Genomic DNA, 19,810 nt, shown 5'->3' on the forward strand with positions numbered 1-19,810 from the left:
TTCATTTCTCACCATCAAAACATTTCAATTGACTGTGAAGGCTTAACATGATGCTAATTTCTTCATCACATAATTAAATTATCTCAACTCTGCCAGCAAGGTGTCTATGGCTCTGCTGCCTTCCTCAGTACTTGCCCTTGGCCTGGGATAATGAACAAGTTTTTCAGCTTTTGTTTTACCTGGATTTCAATAAAGTCTTGCACGCTTTTGTGATTAGACTTCTCCATTAAGAGTATATATTCAAGGAACGTGTTTTCACCAGATTCAATACTATGTTAGGAATAAAGTTAAACTCTACTTTTTCTGAGCCATGTTTGTCTATTTACAGTACAGTGTGTGTTAATGAGGGTTATTCCAAGGTATCACTGCCTAACAGCAAGCAGCCCAGAGGCAAATTCCAGATCCCAGTGTTGAGAACTGATTTATTGCCTGCCTGCAATTAACAATTGGGCTTAAGGGTCTGGACAGAAAAGTAAAATAAGACTCTTTCAGCTCATATGTTGAATACAGCCTTGTTGACCTTTTCCATTTAAGATGAAACTAAAAGATGAGGTATCACAGATTTATTATGCAGCACTTACTTCACAGTGTATGGGGGAAGAGAACAGTGATATTTAAATTTACTTAAAGGCTTTACATTGGTTACACATCAAAGAATGAGAGTGGGAGACGTTTGGTAGGGAAAACAGACAATGAAATATGTCCAGCACTGAAGTTCATATGTTTTTAACTTCTTCCCTCAGGGTAAAAAAAAATAAAAAATAATAAAAAATCACTGTATATTTAAATAAACTTTACCATCTTTCTTTGATTATTTGAACCTGTGGGAGCTAGTGTCAAAACTGCTTTGCTTGTGTCTCCATTTGTTTATGTTAATATGTATTTTCTGGAGGGAGGGGGAGAGAACGAAAGAAGAAAACTTGTCATAGCATAGTTCATGAAATACAGCTATTCTGAAGAGGAAAGGCATCTTCTGCTACTAAAAACTTTATTGCTGATCCCAAACAGTATTCATGTTCCAGGAAACGGGGTAAAAACATTTTCCACAGGAAACCTTCCTTGGTAGATCTGCTTTGTTTAATCAAAAAAGCCAATGCTCTTGGCTGGCTCTCAAGACAAACATTGTGGTATCCCATTGAGCTAGCTGCAGGAACATGCTTATATTCCTCTGGTGAAGGCTGTTACATGTCTTGACCTAAATACTATGGAGTAAAATTGTGACTTGATTAGAAGCTGATAGGTTTTGTTTAAGGGGTTTTCCTGAGATATAGCAGTCCACTCTGTAGCTTTTGGACAGGTATCTGTCAAGTTACAGTACAGAATAAGAGATTTTTGTCTCTTGGCTAGCTGCAGTGATGGCATTTAATTTGGAACTCCTTATGGAGGACTTTTCTCCTACCATCTGTAGATGCTTGAATATGTTAACTCACAAAATGGTATTATGTTTAGCACCCAGTATGTATCTTTCAGTCTTTCTTTGATACTACTGTTTCAACTGTACATGTTCTCTCTTTCATTAAATAGCTAAAGTTCAAGTGGTTTAAAACTTATTTTTTCTTACATGAAAATAGCGTTATTCACATACCAGAAAGCTAAGTAATGTCTGGGATTTATTAAATCATTCAGCAAAGTTGACCACAGACAGTTGCATATAGAACAAATGCTGGAAGAAAAATAATCTCATGTTGGCAATGTTCATAATACTATAACACACACACAGACAGAAAACCAAACACTTGGTATTGTTTCTGTTTATGCATTGCTATTTCTTTTTAGACCTTTAACTAGCTTGACATTTTTAGGTATAGAGGATTTGATCAGAGAGGAAATATGTAAGCTTAAGTCATAGAGATGATGCAAAAACGTTAACTTTCATATTATGTTGATGTCATGGTACAGTGGTTATGGGTTATATCAAGGTATATCTTTATTTACTTGATATGATATTAATTAATAGATACATTTTATTGCTAACTTTATGTAATTCTGTACTTCTTAAAATCTTGCATTTCAAGTGTATTTACAAAATTTTGTTGCTGCAGTGTTCAGAAAAACAGCATTATTGATGTTGGAACTTTGGTTGTTTTTTGTATCTGTTCCTAGTATTCCACATACCTGTGAGCTTTGCCACCTTGTCTGATCAGTTCTTTGCACATAAAATGCTAGTTGCGAAACAGCAGAAATATTAACATGAGCATTACTCATCAGACAGTACTAACATAAGACATAAGAAGTAACTGAACAACGTTCTTGAGAGTTTCATGCTCTTACAATTTTCTGAACATTAAACTCATTTTTAAATCACAAACAGTATCCAAAATTTGAGCAAAGGCAATGGAAGCCGTTACTTGTTGTGTAAGACTATAACCTGTAACATATGCATTATTTACTCTCATGAGTAAAAGAGCATCAAATACAATAACTGAAAATTATTTCTGCTACAACGCATCATTGTTTTTTGTTTATATTGAGTTACAACCCAGGGAAATCTTTAAACTTTGTTTTGCCTTTTTTAAATTCTATTGTTTGCACATGAAAGGATATTTGTTGTGCAGATTAAGTGGTTTGTGACTAGGGTTGGCTAATATATTATTTTGTTTTAATTTTTAGAGGACTGTGGGACATATTTCCCAGAAGTGAAAAATCATCCAGAAAAATACTTACGAAGATGTCCCAATTCTGTAAAAAAGTGGCTGAAACAACTGAAGAGTGCTGGGAAGATTCTGCTATTAATTACCAGTTCTCACAGTGACTATTGCAGGCTCCTGTGTGAATATATTCTTGGGTAAGTGCAGTGTCCATTTCAAATAATATTTCCAGATGCCAAATGGAAATAAGCCTGAGCTACAGGAAGGTTAATTTTCCTTTCTTTATTTGTTATAAATTATTTTTATCTTAAGTTTCTGGTAGGTCTATCTCTAGTAGCAAGGTACTCAAGACAAAGTAGTTCATTTATTAGTTTGTGAGCTTCATCTGGCCCACAGCATAAATATCTTTCATCTTTTCTGGGCATCATGATGGATTTAAAGACATAAAGAAATATCTTCAGGCCAACACCTAATGGAAGGCAACATCTGAATGCCATCCATTTTTACAACGTTATCTCTGCCTCTCTCATCATAAGTGCCAGCAGTAGTTATATTTCTCTTCTTTTCACATTAAATCTGCACAGAAAAACTACAAATACTTCTTCCTCATAATAGCTTCCACAAGATGTCTGTGCATGAAGAATGTGCATTTGCAGATCACAGCGGAAAAGATAACACAGGTAGTTGATTGCACTTGGCAGTCAGTTGAGATTTGCAGCTGCTGACAATAGCTATTTTTTACCTGTATTTTTTTTAACACAACTGATCAAGTCACATTCAGTGAAATGAAGCAGAACTTACACCTCCAGAAAGGAATTAATCAGTGATGCTAGTGGTTAGGCAGGTGACATGGTGAAACTAGTGAATCGAAGAAACAAAAGTAGTACAATGTGAGCCAATCTTGACTATCTGGATATGCAAGGAAGCAGCAAAGTGAATACAGCAGCACAGTTTAAAAAAAAAACACAGGTAAACTGGAAACCAGAGCAACCTCCCAAAACCAGTCCCACCAGTATCACTTGTCTATTGCTCTCTATGGGCTAAATGAAGCATCAGCTGTACCAGTTCTCACTGCTTTGTATGAATATTGTGCATTGTCATCTGATGAGGTAAACCCACCTCCTTGCAAAAAAAAAAAAAAAAAATTCTTCTATTGAGAAAGTTGTTTGTGAATTAACTTTTTAATGTAGATCTGTCTAGTGGTTTTCTGAACGAAAATTTGGTATAAAACTAAAATCATTAGCTACATATAATGATTTTGGCTTTTTTCCTTGGTGAAATATGTTTCAGCAGTTTTCACAGAATCAAAGGGGTTGGAAGGAACCTCTGGAAATCATCCAGACCAATCCCCTACCCACTAAAACAGATTCTCTACAGTAGGTCACACAAGAAGGCATCCAGGCAGGTTGTTAATATCTCCAGAGAAGGAGACTCTGCAGACACTCTGGGTAGCCTGTTCCAGTGCTCTGAAGGCAGCAGTAGAGATCCTACTTGAAAGATGATAGAGAAGATTGGCTGCCTCTCAAAAGACGGAAGAGATACTCTGCTAGAAGAATATTGGATCACTTTGTCTCTTATGAGTATATGATATTCTAAAATCATCTTTTCCAGTGACTGATCAAAACTGGCTTCACAGACATCTTCTGGAGTAATAAGTACTTCACTGTCCATTAGATCTTACTGAAGTATTTTTTTGTCTTGAAAGTAATTCTGAACATTCTGTTACTCTTATTTACTCCATGCCTCCTGTATCAAATGATGAATCTCTACTTTCACTAGCTGCTTTTTGTACCACTAGAATACAGTCTAGGTTCATATATACTATCTGTTCTCTTAACCTTAATTTTGCCAGGTTAACTGCATTTTATTTTTTTACATCAACCCTTGTGAATTGCTTCATTTTCCTTTTTTTAATATTTCTTTTCAGTTAATTAATAGTACATTTAAAAAAAAAAAGATAAAAAGTGGAGATGTGTGAAGTTTTCACCACTTAACAGTTCCAAGATAAGGATATTATTTTTAATTTATTTGCAGTTTCTTGAAAAAGTTCCCCTTTTGCAAAGAAATTGCTATCCACCTAAAATCAGCAGTGAGAATTTAATAATAATTAAATAATAATTATTTAAATATTTAGTAAATATTTAAATAATTTAATAATAAATAATAATAATTACACTTTTCTATACAGAAAAAAAAAAAAACACAACAGAAGAGGATGCTTTAGTGAAGTTGTTGTACTAGTTTGTCAAATCCTGAAGTGTGAACACTGAATTTAATTTCCTTTGCTTTCCAGAAATGATTTTGAAGAATATTTTGATGTTGTGATCACAAATGCTTTGAAACCTGGCTTTTTCTCCCATACTCCAAACCAAAGACCTTTCCGAACTCTTGGTAAGTTGCAGCCATGACTTCCTTCTCACCTTCTTACATCTGTTATAAAGAAAAAAATATGAGAGGACTGAACCAAACAAATAGTCTGAACAACATATTTTGAAAATGTAGCTTAATACATAAAATGGATTCTACACAAGACTCTTCTAAAGATATTAGTAAAAAATTCTGTTGAGACTGAGGAGCGCTGAGAAATTAAGATTTAGAGTGAAAAGGCAAATCTGTGACAGCAATTACAAATGGTATTGATGCTCAGATAGTGCATCATTAATAAAAAACTAAGAATCTTATTCTTTGCTGAGCATAATATAACAGAAATATTTAAAGATTTAAGAATGGTACAAATAAAATTGCAAGGTTAAAGGAAATTATTTATGATGGAAATCTGACAGTATTAAATGTGTGTACTTTGGTTAAATCACAACACAGTAGGCAAATGGAAGTGCTACTGTACTCAATTCAGTCAAAACGTTCTGAAACATTTAGCACTTTTGACAACCTAATTAAAAGCCATTAGGTAATTAAGGTTGTAAAAAAAAGTTTGACAAACAGTGTTTGTAAGTAAGAACAGAAACATGGCTGAAGCCAGTTAATTTTTCCATATTCTCTTCAACATCAAAATGATTAAAAGCTGCTTAAGAATTAACCTTTGTATCCAAAATAGGATACACCAGCATACATTTTAGCATTTTATGACAGGAAAATCAGCTGTTGTAGACCAAAAGAAAAACTGACTGTGGAACTTTTATGGTAAAACTAAAACTAGCAGTGGAAATATATGTTAAAGCTGCATTTTAATGTTTCTTCTATCCACATAGGAAAGTTAGTAATAAAGATGTTAAATGAAATCTTTAAAGGTTTAATACAACCAGGAAATTGCAAGTTGACAATTCTAGAAAAAATATACTTAGAGAACTATTACTATGGAATGGGGAAAATAAAAAAAAAATATAAAGGGTAAAAAAAGCTCATTTCTGTAAACATTTTATTTAACTTCATATAATGCAAACTGAAAATAAAATATAATCCACTTTGGATATTTTAAACAATCTTATTAGCCTCATTTCCTAAGGAAGTCCTGCTGTGTCGCTGTCGGTAATCCAGCTAGCAACGTTTGAACCTTTTCAGTAAATTCAACAGACAGGCAAAAAATTTTTCTTTGCAACAAGGTCAGAAGAGGGGAAAAAGACTTTGCATTACTGTCTCCTTTGAGAAATATTGTGTAGAATTAGCTTAATCACATTGTGTGACTGTAAGTACCAATTTTCATGAAGCTATTTCTTTCTCCTGCATTCAGACAGAAGTAGCATTCCCTGGAACCCTCTTGCTGACTCACTAGTTTTCATTCACTATGTTCTGGCATTGCAAAGATGCTCAAGTGAGGCTCACTCATTAAAATGTATCACTATACTAATAGATAAGTGGCACAAAGGTATATAAAGCCATCAGATAAATAATAAGCTGTGAGTGGACTTATTTTTAATAAATTTGTATTTTATGGACAGTAAATGGCTTCTTCTGAAAAATGAACCTGAGCATTTAAAGCAAAGTATTATACTTTAGAACAAGCTTTTAGAGACACGGTTTAAAACAGCAGAATGCTTGTTTAAGACAACGTGAAATTTAATGAATAGAATAATTATGTGAGGAAATGTCCAAAATAATAATACACTTTTATAATGTATCTTTTGCTGCCCTCCTTTTGTGTTCCTCACAATAAACATACAGCTTCAGGGCAGCACTGATAATTTCACCCCTTTGATTTGCCCATCTATTACAAGGTCAAATGTTATAAATGTACTTAAGGCAAAAAATATGGAATGTGTTTTTTAATTTCAAACACTTCAAGTGTTGCATTGTGAACTGGAGATGAATTTCATTCATCCATCAAAGGATTTTTGCTGCAGATTTATTAAGAGGAAGTCTTTGAAGCTTACAGAAGAGAGTAAATTCTTTGCTGTGAATGATTTCAAACAGGTGACTGTGTTCAGTAAACATTTGAAGGAGGACAAGAAGCCGGACAATGTGACAAAGAAGTCATTGTCTAGAGATGTGAGATCGGATAACTGTTGCACAGAAACGTTGTTGTTGTTGTTGTTTTTCAGTTGGCAAATCATTTTAAAACTAATCCGTTTAGAACAACGAAAATGATTTTAACTGTGCAATTAAAAATGCATCATTACTTCATCTGAGTTTCAAGACACACCATTTTAAGAAACCGAAACACAGTTTGAAGTCTTAAAAAAATCATGTGACTACTTTTTGTTAAAGCGAGGCACTGAAAAGCACAGTATTTCATTATTTGTTTAGCATAGTTATCTTTCACTGCACCATTCTGTTAAATGAAGGAACAGCTTATACATATCTTTCTAGCTTTCTTAACAGCTACATTTAGTTTTTCCTGGAAAAACAGTTTTTATACTTAGGTGTGTCTTAAGCACATAGTTTGTGAGAACAGTATTATGTAAATAAATTGTTCCCATAATGCAAATACTCCATAATTTATCCGAGGTACTTGTTATTCAGAAGATTGCTTTTTTCTTCTACAGAGAGAAATTATTTAATTGAGTCATGGAAGTACTAATAACATCTTGAGCTATTAAATCTGAGAATCTGGTTGATAATGTTTGTGTAAATCCCACACTGAGAGTGCAGAACTTTCTATCTTTACTTTCAATTACTATATCTGTCTTAAAAATAATATAAAATTCCATGGTGGGCTTGAAGGAATACAAATAGCAAATATAGCTGTGGATCATCTGAGATACTGCAAAACATCAAGATTTCTGTAACGTTTGACAGCAGAGCTTTCTGTTTATCGCTTGCTAACGAATGTTAAATTACTGTCCTGATGGCCAGTTCTGATATTGCCAGATATATTGTTTGGAATGCAGAGTTAAAATGGAAATGCTAAAGATAGCCCTAACTTCACTGAAAACCTTCCTTAAGTATGTAAGTACAGGGTGTTCTCACTTGATCCTGAATAGAATGTTTATATTCTTTATTTCCAGCTCAGAAACAGTTACTGTCTTTTGGTCAGGTTTTTTGATCAGCTAAGGTTGTGTTGCTGGTATTGTTATATGTTCAGTGTTTGACTGTACAATGAATATTTTGGAGTGTATTTGACGATATATCTTCATATGCATATGTGCACAAACATGCTAGGCCAAAAAAAATCCTGCATATGGAGTAGCAGTGGTTGCAATATATTTTTGAGGTTGTGTGCCTTTCTCCAGTGCCCAGAGAAGCAAACCAGCTCTCCTCCTTCCTGCAGGGAGTCTTAGGTTTTCATAGCCCACTTTCAGTTACAGTTCTAACCTGGCTACCTTATTCCTGCACTTGAATTCCTGTCCTGCTTATGTTCCTTCTTGTACATGATGTAGCCCCCAATTTAGCAAAGTCTGTTAGTCCTCTATTTTTTTCCAATTCTCTTGTTTGTAACTGCCATTTTAACAATTTAGCTGTTTCCTTCAGTAATTCTTCTCAATCCTTCTAAAAATATAGGAAAATGCTAAGAACTGAAAAGATAAATTAGAAAAAAAAAATAAGGGGCAGGATATAAAATGGCATACTTGTAGGGTGAAGACAGTCTAATTATTATGGCCTGCAAGACTTCATAAGAAATACATGGTTCCATGTCTGCATTTTAAGCTTTCTTCTGCAACATCTGGGCTTGATTACTGCCAAAGGTGGGATGCAGAAGTGGGTGGAGAGTCAGGATTGAGCCTGTACAGCTATTTTTATGTATTTATATTGCAAGGCATTTCAGGCCCGAGTAGCGGAATCTGGAAGGAAGTGGCTTAATTTCCCTGGATGTTAAATGTGTAAGCCATATTATTTTTCATGTCATTCTTTTTATTTGAGGCTTCTTTCTTTAAAGGCAGGGGAATAGCAAAATACTACCCAGTAAATAATTTTCAGTACTTTTAGTAAAACTAAATTAAACCATTAAAAATGTGTAAATTTTGAAACAGATGGTATTGCACCTTTATAAAGGAATATAGCTTTCAAATATTCTAGCATCATTCACTTACATAGTTCATGAAAGTAATAAAATTCTTTTAATGCAGGTCTCATTTAGAAGTTCTATGTAGTGCATTGCCACTGTTCACCACATATTTTCTGGGTATTTTGTAAAGGAAAAGGGCACTTGTAACTGACTTATAACCTATTTTTAAACTCTGATTTTCAAATTTAGATCTTTTTATACCTTTTGACAATATGATATGAAGATTGAGCCTCTCCTAATTCTCTAATACCAGAAACACACCCTGTATCTTGCTGGCAGAAGGGGGTCAGCTATTTTAAGAGATGAAATATCTGGTTCTATACCCAAGACACCAGTAAGAAGTAATTTCCTACTCTTTTCTTGACTGGAGATTTATATTTTATCCGTCATTTCTGTAGAAAGAAGAATGTGTTTTTAGACAACTATTTGGTTGCCTAAATAAATGATGAAAGGCTTTAAATAATGAGATCTTCATAATCAGTTATACATTCTGACAGTTTTTGGTTTTTATTCTGAAAACCAGAAAAGATTGTGGCAGTACCTCATAAAGACGATGCCTTCAGCTGAAGTCCCTCTTTGCAGCTTGATCAATGCCAGATTGGTAGTTTCAAAGTTTTGGTGGTTATTGCCTCAGAAAAACAAGTGTTCAGAACATTTTGATTCCATGGTAGGGATATCAGGTTAGTGGGAAATTGAGGAAGTAATTTTTGTTGCTACTTGGAAGCATGTAATAGAATCACAGAATATCTCAAGTTGGAAAGGATCAGTTGGAATGCACAAGGGTCACTGCATCCAAATCCTAAGGACTCCTGTCAGTATAGCTGTGGTTATAAAATGATGCAAGGGGCAATGCTGCAGTTTGCACTGTTTGTATATGTAACCACTATTACAATGACATAGTTAAACCTATGTAATTCCTGTAAAATGCCATTGAGTAGTAGTGGATGATAGCCAAAGAACAAGGAAGCTAAATTTTCCATGACAGTGCTCCCTTTCATGGTAATCTGAACCATTCCTTTCTGCTGAGGGAAGGAATGGAGGGATTTGGTTTAAATTTTTTCGGGAATGGGCTTTACTAATATTTGCCTCAGAAGTAGTGGGAGGCCAGATTGTCACTGAGCTGTTTATACATACTTGCCAATTTTGTGGCCAAGTTTAGTTTCTGTTTCTACAGTTCTACAAGGACAGCACTGCACTGCCCTAACTAAGGCTGTACATTTGGAGCTTAAATCATGCTGGAATGTCAGCTGATGTCCCCTTCTAACATGGGTCATGCATGGCTATCAGCTGTCTCAGCTTTTGGATAGAGGATTGGATGCTGTCTCTCAAGCATCTTTGTCTGATAACCCTACTGTACTAGCCAGAAGAGCTACCAGGCTAATTCTTCAACATTTAGTCTGTTTCCCTAGACTGAGATTTATGCAATCCCATGGCAGTAGGAATTTCTGTCCTGTCTGTCCTGCAGAGCTCTGTGAACAATGCAATCTCTAACACGTTTGAGTATGGCTTAACATTCACAGAGTTTTAGGCTGGATATATAGTTTTCTCAGACACTACATACCAGAAAAGAGAGAACTGGTCAGTCAGTCCCAGCTCAGGGAAAGACTGCAGTGTAAACTTATTCCTTATTAGACAGCAGAGGTCACACAGGAGAGCCTAGCTACAGATGACCCATCTACTGTAAATGCATCCATGAGACATTGTACCCCATTGGCATTCAGTGAATTCAACTGCAAGACATAATTTCAGAGGAAAATAGGCCCCATTATTTTTACCACAGTTCACAAACAACACGTTCTTTATTTAATTTTTTTTTAATAAATATTCTTTGAAATAAGGCGCTTTTATTGTTGTTGTTTCTGAATATGAAGATAAATGCTGAATTGTAAGATACATTCTCCAATGCCTGTTCTTCTCTAAAAGAAAAAATAGAGTAAATGTGTCAAGCCAAATTCTTCATATATTTGTAGAGTCTTCAAAGCAGCTCAGAAGATAAAAGGAATAAAAAGTTATTCATCCAAAAATCAGAACACTGATTTTTGTTTGAAAGCTGCAAAGTGCTTCTGTAGCAGCAGGGGTTGCTTTAGCTGATTACTTTTGATAATAAATACTATGTTTGGCACTAAACTGATAAGAATATTACTGAAAGCTATTTCAAAGAAAGCTAAAGCTCCTGTTTTCAAAAGCTGGATATAAACAATATTCCTTTTGTTAAATGTGAAAAACATGTTTAGCATAGTTGCCAAGTACTCAAAAAACAGAGTTCTTTGTCTGTGAAAAGTGTGTTTTCATTTTTCAAAAGGAGCTGCAGTGATTAGCACTACTGCAAAATGCTAGTTATTGATTATATTATATCATATTCAAGGCCTGAATAAAACTCAAAACCCTATTCTTTAAGGTACTGTGCAAACACCTGATAAGAGCCAGCCTCTGTCTTCATGGAGTCCACGGGCAGGGCATATAAACAGATGGCTGAAAAAAAGTACAAGCTTTTCTGTTAGTGCCAAGGAACTGAAACTCAAAAAGATTGAATGACTTACCCATAATCATATCTCTGGCAGATCTGAATATCTAATGTCCTAATCCAGAAGCAGTGAAGAACTGTAAATTTTTTGCATAAGACCTTCATCAGAGTCCTGACTGTGAAAATCCTTTTAGCTCTTTCCAAGATTCAGAATGGTGAAATAAGATAGAACAGAATTGCAATTAATTCTGGTGGATTTACTTTTTATGGTTCATTGATATATCCTTATAAGTTTAAGGAATTGGTACTATTAACTTGCTGTGTTCTATACTGACTTTTTCAAACAATGCAATAATTGTTTAGTAATTATTTCAAGTTATTGAAAGCAGTAGACTAGAGTACCATTTTGTTTTGGAAGACAGTTCCAAATCCCTGATTTCTTAAAATTGGATAGTGGTTATCAAGTCATGTTTAGGTTTAATTTTAGTGGAAGTAACTGTCTTCGTAGAGAAGCGTGACAACTGTATTCCTGATTTTATGAATGAAGTCTCCCAAGCTTGTATATTTAGAAAAGTTTACCAAACTTCTAGGAATTATCTTGCAGTCTTTAACTCATAATGATGCTTTAAATGTGGTTGATAAAGAGGTGATATCAGTATTTAGAAGAAGCAATTAGAAGAATTGTTTTAACAATATCATACAATGATGATGTAAACTACAAATGGAATTAAATATATGTATATAATGATATTTCAACACATAAAACATGTGGTAGGAAGGTTATTAGAAATCAGAATCAATAGAAAAATTCTCAATCATAATTTTGAACTCATTTTCTATTTTCTTCTATTTCAAAATTTTATCAGAGAATGGAACTGTGATACAGTCCCATCTGGACTGTACCATTAGTACTAGGGAGATAAGGTACAAAAGTTCTCATGCATAGGAAACCCAATTCATCCAAAAAAATTCAAGGTATTTTTTACAACAAGATGAGCTACTAAGGGCCTGTCAACCCTGTTCTCTTTAGATATTGAATCCCCACAGAACTTGATCATAACTAAGTCTGCATTTTCAAAGCCAAAACCAAAATACCTTAATGACCAGTTCATATTTCAAACACAACTATGCTCTGCAAACAGACTTCTGTGCATTAAATAAATTGTTCTCCAACACCTGAATAGATTTATTAAGAGGAGACAATTTTTTATTCCATGGTATCTGAGAAAATGCACTCACATGCAAGATTTAGAATCAAAGTAGTCAGTACTCTAATACTTGTCAGTGCTCCAGTGCCTAGTGATGTTGCTGTTGCCCTGTCCCTGGAAACATTCAAGGCAAGGCTGGAACAGACCTTGGGCAACGTGGTCTAGCTGTGGTGTCCCTGTTCGTTGCAGGGGAGTTGGACTAGATGGCCGTCAGAGGTCTCTTCCAACTCTAAGGATTTGATGATTCTACTCAAAGCACATATGCACTATGGTTGTAGTCTAACAATATATGATGATGAAAAAGACCTGGGATTTATGGGAACTCCTTACTGATTATGAAGACACAATGCATTCTGTAGCGTAGTGGGCTTTGCGTAACTAACTCTTTCTGCAACATTAGTAGGACATTTTCTGAAACAGCCTTGTCAGTACTTATTCTTACAGTTCCATAGAAATACTGAAGGTTTGAAATGTAAGCTCATTCAATTTAGTTTACTGAAGAGAATATTATGATGTAGTATTAATGATCAAGTAGCTTGTGGCCCCTTTACATCAGATACACAGGAGCTCATGCTAGAATAACAAAAGATTTGAAGAAAGTGTATGGATTATGTATACAGACACCACCCAGTTCTCAGAGTAGGAATTCTAGAATAGAACAATTATTATTTTTTAAAATATTCCTTCTGGTTATATGAAATATTTATTTTCATATTCGTTCTACTTCCTAGCATGCATAAGAGCATCCATCCAGAACTGGGCAGCAAAGTCAGAGCTAAATTAGAAAGTTCAAAGGGTTGAAAGGAACATTAGGAAAACAAAACATATGTAAATCAGTTGCTATTTTGGGATTAGGAGAATATGTGTTTCCTTCTGAGCTCTTCTGTGCATTTCTGATAAGTTGGTTGAACAAACATGTTTTATTTTGTCCATAGAAAAGGTCCAAGTGGAAAGCTTACCTCACACAGATTCTACTTCTCTTTACAAATTAAATATTATGCCCTTGATGTATTAGTTGGCTTCTCTTCTTGCCAAACCTGTAACTGAGAGATGGGTAGTTTTCAGATTTTTTTGCCATTCAGTTGCAAGCTTCCCCCGTAAGCAAAAATTGCCAGATAACTACACTGAAATGGTGATTCCCTAGGCTAAAAATCACAGAGATCTATTCTGGGGAGGAAAGAACAGACAAATCAATCAATACTAGGAATGGATACAGAAACCAGTATACATGGAAACTAACCCAGCTGTCCATCATTTTTTCTACATTACTTAACTTGACAATGAAGAACTAACACTGAGTGGAGAGCTGTACAAATTGCCCAAATGGAAATTTCAACACTGTAGGGTACATTAGTCCCATACGTGACTTAATGATGCAGTCTGCAGTGGCTGTGCTTCTTGTCGTAGACCCTTTATGCTGTGTCTCTGCATCTGGAGCGGAATCCAAGCTATGGGGCACTGTGTCCTGAGCATAGGCCTCCAGGGCTTACTGAAAGTCCCAAGGAACCCAAAGACAAGTCTTGCTGAAGTGGCACAGGCTATATGTAAGAACCATGTCTTTTAAGCTTACAAGTGGATTAAGGTCTTAGGGCACCACAGAGCATCTCAAATCCCACTAGACACCAGCAGTTTAGCAACTGAATTGAACCAGAGAGTTCAAAGCTGAATAGAAAGTTGTGATCTGTGCAAGCCTACTCTCATGCCTGCAGAATTGTAAAATTTACCATTGCTTTAAGACTCAGAGGAAATGTGTGAGTTTGGTTGGTGGACTTTTAGCTTAACCTTCATATAATAGTCCTTAAGCCACTGGAATTCCACAGTTAATTTTCAGATGATTCCTTGCATCATGGGTAGATTGACCAATATGACTTAACAGGGGAAAATAATTATTTGGCATAGATTACATATGTGTAAGACAAAAGTGATGAAAGAGGTTTTATATTATTTTTTCTCTCTCTCTCTTTGTTTTCTTCTTAGACAGAAAACTTCAAAGTTACCTTATGGTTTGATTTTTCATCAGTTTGGAAATTGGGATTGAGGCAGTTTGAAGTAGAGCAAAAATAGAAGTTTGTGTATTGTACATTCCTGGCAGATGGGGACTGGCAACCACTGCAGAAAGCTTCCTTTCAGTGTAGTTTCCATGAAGGTGCTGGTTTTCATTAAGAAGCTTTAGAGTTCTCTTATGTGTTTTTCCAAAATTTGAAGCTTTTATTAAGGTTAGTTTGTAGAATTGTTTCTCACGGAAAGCACATGTTGCTTTTTGTACTGCAGGCATCAGATCTGCTATTGGAAGCAAACAGTGAAAGAAGCTAGTTAGAAGACCTGGAAGTTTAGTGAGAGCGCTAGGGTGAATCATGAGGAAAGCCTAGTCTGAGATCTGGTCTGCTTTGATATCATAGAATCATAGAATAGTTGGGTTGGAAGTGACCTCAAGAATCATAAGTTCCAGCCCGCCTGCCGCAGGCAGAATCATCAGCCTCTAGTACTCTAGTACTAAATCAGATTGCCCAGGGCACCATCCAGCCTGGCCTTGAGCACCTTTGGGGGCAGTGCATCCACAACCTCTCTGGACAGTCTGTTCCAGAACCTCACTACACTCTCAGTGAAGAACTTTCCCAACATTTAATCTGAATCTCCCCTCCTTAAGTTTAAAACCATTCCCCCTTGTCCTATCACTACCCATATAGAAAGTTGATTTCTCTCTTGTTTATAATCTCCCTTTAAATACTGGAAGGCTATAATGAGGTATCTCTGCACTCTTCTCCAGACTGAATAAACCCAGCTCCTTCAGCCTGCCTTTGTAGCAGTGGTGCTTCAGCCCCCTGAACATCTTCATATATCATATGTCATACTGTATGTCATATCATTTTCATATGTTATATCATCTTCTGATGTGACACTGAATCTCTGCCCCAGTTTCCAACTTCTAATTCCTGAGGCTTACTTAATGTTTATGAAGTGCTTGGGACAACTGCAAAGAGGTAAAAACTCCAATAAATAGCAGGTATGGATTTACTGTACACTGGGGAAAATTTAGGTGGGTAGAGAACTGACTAGCTCTGTAGTAGCTCTGCTTCTACCTCCTTGTATAGGAGAAATAGAATATTGGAGAACACAGAGCTGAAAGCTCAGGAAAAGGTATAAGTGTTGTACCATCGCTCTCTTTGCTCTTCAGTTTTTCTCTGTTACTCATGTAGGAGTCCGGACATCTTAAACTTACATGTGTATACTGCATGTCTTTCCAGGTAGGGATAGCGATCCCAGGACTTTTTCTCTTTGTCGGTAAATGTATTCATTCTGAACTGATTCTTATCTGCTGCAAAAGGAATTTACATACTGTTACTGTCCACAGATTCCAGGTGTCTCTGTGATATTGCCAGACTAATGCTGAGTATTCCAAGATGATTATTTTTTCGGCACTAATAGTAGCGGGTGATTTTATCTGTGAAATTCCTGCATACAGAGATCTGGCACAGTGCTCTTGATTCTGAGAAACAAGGTAAATCGCATGCTCATATAGACACAGGGTGGTTTTGCAAACCACACAAAGTGCACAGACAAGGAACTGCAGAATTATAGGAAGTGCCATGGGAATCATTTCTCTTTCACATCTTCAAAAAAAATCATTACTACAGATTTTTCATGTCAGTCCTCCCACTAGCATGCCTAAACTTACTTTGCCAGAAAGTAGTAGTTTCCTTTCTTCCTTATCATCTCCAACTCTGTTATGTTGTTCTGAGATTTACAGATTCTTCAATACAAGTTCAATTCTTCAATCTATTGATTCTTCAATACAAGTTCACCTCTTAGAACATCAGTTTCCTAATGTTTGGGTTTTTTTTTTTCATTTAGTTTATTAAATTATAAGTTACACTGTATCTCAGTAGGTTTAATACAGTTTTTAGGAACAGAGTTTCTCATTTTTTATCATCCTAATGTTCCCTGTTGTTGAAGACACACATCTGGCTGTGGAGCAGGCCTTAACAAGCATTTGAAAACTCTGTCAGTTGTTATAACCTTGCCACCTTCTTTGCCTCTCTTGTGAATTCATCCAGTCACATATGTCCACAAGGCCATAATATTGTCTCCAGACCTCAGAACTGACCTTACTGTCAGTCACGTCCTGCCCATAAGGGTGCAGGAAGGTCACTGTTGTTGGCAGCTGTCCTTGACAGCCATGGAGGAAACTGCCATGGGTTTGGGTGGGGTTGCTCTCTTTGTAATTGCTGAGGCAGAGGGACAGCCTGAGTCAGGTTCTAATAACCACTGTCTGTAGCCATCGTATGCTTCAGCAGATATTAACAGGCAGATTTATTTATTTCAAGATCTATCAATTATTTTGCTTTTTGCATACAGTTTATGACTTCTAGGTAAGGAGTTCAGCAGGAGGTAAAAAAAGAGTTAATACAAGTAATATAAGTTTTCACAAAAGCAGGGGCAATAGAAAATGTCTGTGTCTGTGATGAGGAATTTGCCTTCATTTTCTGTATGTCAGTTATATACCTTCTTCCATGTTTCCCAATTTGTATAGATCTAGTTATCTTTTCATACTGAAATAAGCTGTACAGGTATACGATGTGTCTGCAGGTCTTCCTTCCAACTTTTCACTAGCTACTTGGAGTATAAGCTAAAGAAGGTAGTAGTATGTATCCCATCTGCTCCTCTTTTTTGCACATACTTATGCGTTAATAACAGTATTTATGTATAGCTGCTCAACTTCAATAATTATTCTCTTTAAAAGCAGATATTTTAGAGATTTTGAAGGAATAAAAATCAAAAGCCCTTGCAGCAGTTTCTATATTGCTGTATGCTGTACGGAGATATGCTTCTTCAGAATCAAACTGTCTATTTACTTTATCTAATATAGTTTATACCTGAAATTTTAAAATATAGGGGAAAAAAATATTTTTGCTGAAATTGAGGATTAAAGAACTGCTGGTCTTTTTATTTATATTTTTCCTTCTTCTTTTAATGTCTGTGGCCCAAATAAATGTAGGGCAGGAAACCTTTCCCCAACACACTGCAGTGTCAATTTTTTGTGTAGAAAAGTATGCTCCAAAGTCAAATCCCAGCATGCCATATTTTATTAGATGCTGCTAGAGGGACTTACAGGGTTATGATAGCCTCCATGATTGCAGTCTGCAAGGAAGATACATTGTGTGTATTTGCAGATCAGAATGTCTGGCTGATGGGCCTCATCTTGTCATTGGTGCTTCCCTCCAGTTTTCCTGAAAACTTCAAGGAATGCTTTTCTTGGCCATCTTACCCTAAAAACTGAGTTTTCCCATATTGCTTAGCCAAAATCTAATACTGTCAGCCACAACATCAGCCTGAGAAGAATGATGATTCTCCACAGCCGCCCAACTCCACACTTGTGGACACAGTCCAAAATAGCCTAAATCAGTCTTCTCACAATGCTCTGGTTAAGCCACTCCGGTTTAGATTAGCGTGGTTTCAAAAGTAAAGAACTTCTTTTGAAAATATTCCCAAATACACCTCTTAGCATCCGAACTGGGCCAAGGATCCTTTGTCTTTCCTTTTCTTTATGCCTGCAGCATCCTGGAGCAGCCCTTCCTCAGAGAGCAATACAGCCTGCAAATTCTCCGTGGCTGAAGCAGATTCTTTCTGAACATGAACATGGTAGAAAATGAAAAAAATTACTGAAATCTCATTTCCTGAGAATTAATTTAGTTCATATTGATTGTAACATGGACACCCAATACTTCAGCAGAAGAAAGGATATTTTGCAAATGCCAAATTTTGGGTGATTTTTTGGTTAAAAAATGCCAACTTTTTTTGTAAAGTGCATTCTAGCAAGAAAGATTATGGTCAGTTGCTTGAACTAAACTGTATGTTCTTTAAATTATTGCATGCTTTGTTTTGTTTTGTTTTCTCAATTACAATATCTCTCCTAGCTTATTTGAATTTGGAATACTTCCTGGAAAATCTTGTCTCTCTCCATAATTATGTAGGGATCTGCAGGAGAACTACAATAATAATATTGATAGGGACATTTGAGGACATTTGTCCAGATATTGAGAGTTCCAAGTTTCTCATGTACGAATCTCAGGAATCTTCTTACAAAACTAATGAGATGTAGGATTTCAGAATACAACAATTCTGGGGTGGAAATTTATTTCTTATCTTGCCATTTGGCACCTCCCCAAAAATCCCTATTTAATTAATTGAATTCTGCATTTATTTCTCTCTTATCTTTCCAAACAAAGTTCTCTGAGTTATAAGTACAATTCATAAAACTATGAAAAGGCTTCAGCAAATCTTTGCCTGAGCTATAATTAGAAATGAACTTGCAGATGAATCGCTTTCCAGAAATAAGGGAAAAAGGCCTTGCTTGTACTTCATCATATCAATGTTTTAAATAGAAATGCTTTGTTCATTAGCCAGACTATTTCTGGCTATAAAATTAATGCTTTGACAGATTTGAAAATAAATTGCTAAATCTGTAGTGATACATTTTCAGTTCCTGTAGCACAATAATCTTTTTTTTTTTTTTCAAAAGAAATTTACTTGCTATAAAGGAAATAATGATTTTCTTACAAACAAGGAAAACCTCAATCTTGTCTCTTCGTATTGTAATGTTTAGCACAATTAATCTTTAGCACCAATGCAGATTTCAATCAAAAAATAAAAATAGTGTCTTGAAACTGGAAATGTAAAGCATTTTATATATGTTTCATTTCTCTATGGAGCCTGTGCATGTGCTTCTTCTACTTTCATTTTATCAGGCTATATAATTGAATCCTTAGCAGGTTTGGTAAGGACTACTCAGGTGCTGTTGCACAGTCCATCACCCATGGTGTCCCTCGGGGATGAAGTTTTACCAGCATTCTTCATGGAGGATGTGGTCTGTAGGGAAAGTCTACAGTTTATCTCATCCCATCTCATTGCCTTTAGAGCTGGAAGAAGCCACCAGAGGGATTTTACTTAGCCGTGTCTTGTCTGTGATGTGGTTTTCTGCTCTGAGATACCTGCTGAAAAGGAGGCCTTGTACTTCTTAAGTGAACTCAAAATGCCATCCAGGATCAGGCTGTGCCAGGAAGCCAAGATGGAACATAATTAGGCTCTTATATTAATATCCTCAAGGCTCAGAATGACATTGTTTTAACTTGCAGAGGGACATGTGACAGTG

General features: G+C 35.8%; 1 protein-coding gene across 2 annotated transcripts in view; it reads left to right on the top strand.

The window, feature by feature from the left end:
• The window catches only part of NT5DC1 (5'-nucleotidase domain containing 1), a 118,906-nt gene that overhangs the window by 76,189 nt on the left and 22,907 nt on the right, over positions 1–19,810 (top strand). For both annotated transcript variants that reach the window (XM_042889576.1, XM_042889565.1), the window contains exons 7-8: positions 2,611–2,785; positions 4,882–4,979. In XM_042889576.1, coding sequence (XP_042745510.1) covers positions 2,611–2,785; positions 4,882–4,979 — 273 coding nt within the window. The remainder of the gene's footprint in view (positions 1–2,610; positions 2,786–4,881; positions 4,980–19,810) is intronic.

This window comes from Lagopus leucura, unplaced genomic scaffold (genome assembly GCF_019238085.1).
Source record: "Lagopus leucura isolate 7727_CA_CO unplaced genomic scaffold, USGS_WTPT01 Super-Scaffold_73, whole genome shotgun sequence".
Classification (NCBI taxonomy): Eukaryota; Metazoa; Chordata; class Aves; order Galliformes; family Phasianidae; genus Lagopus; species Lagopus leucura.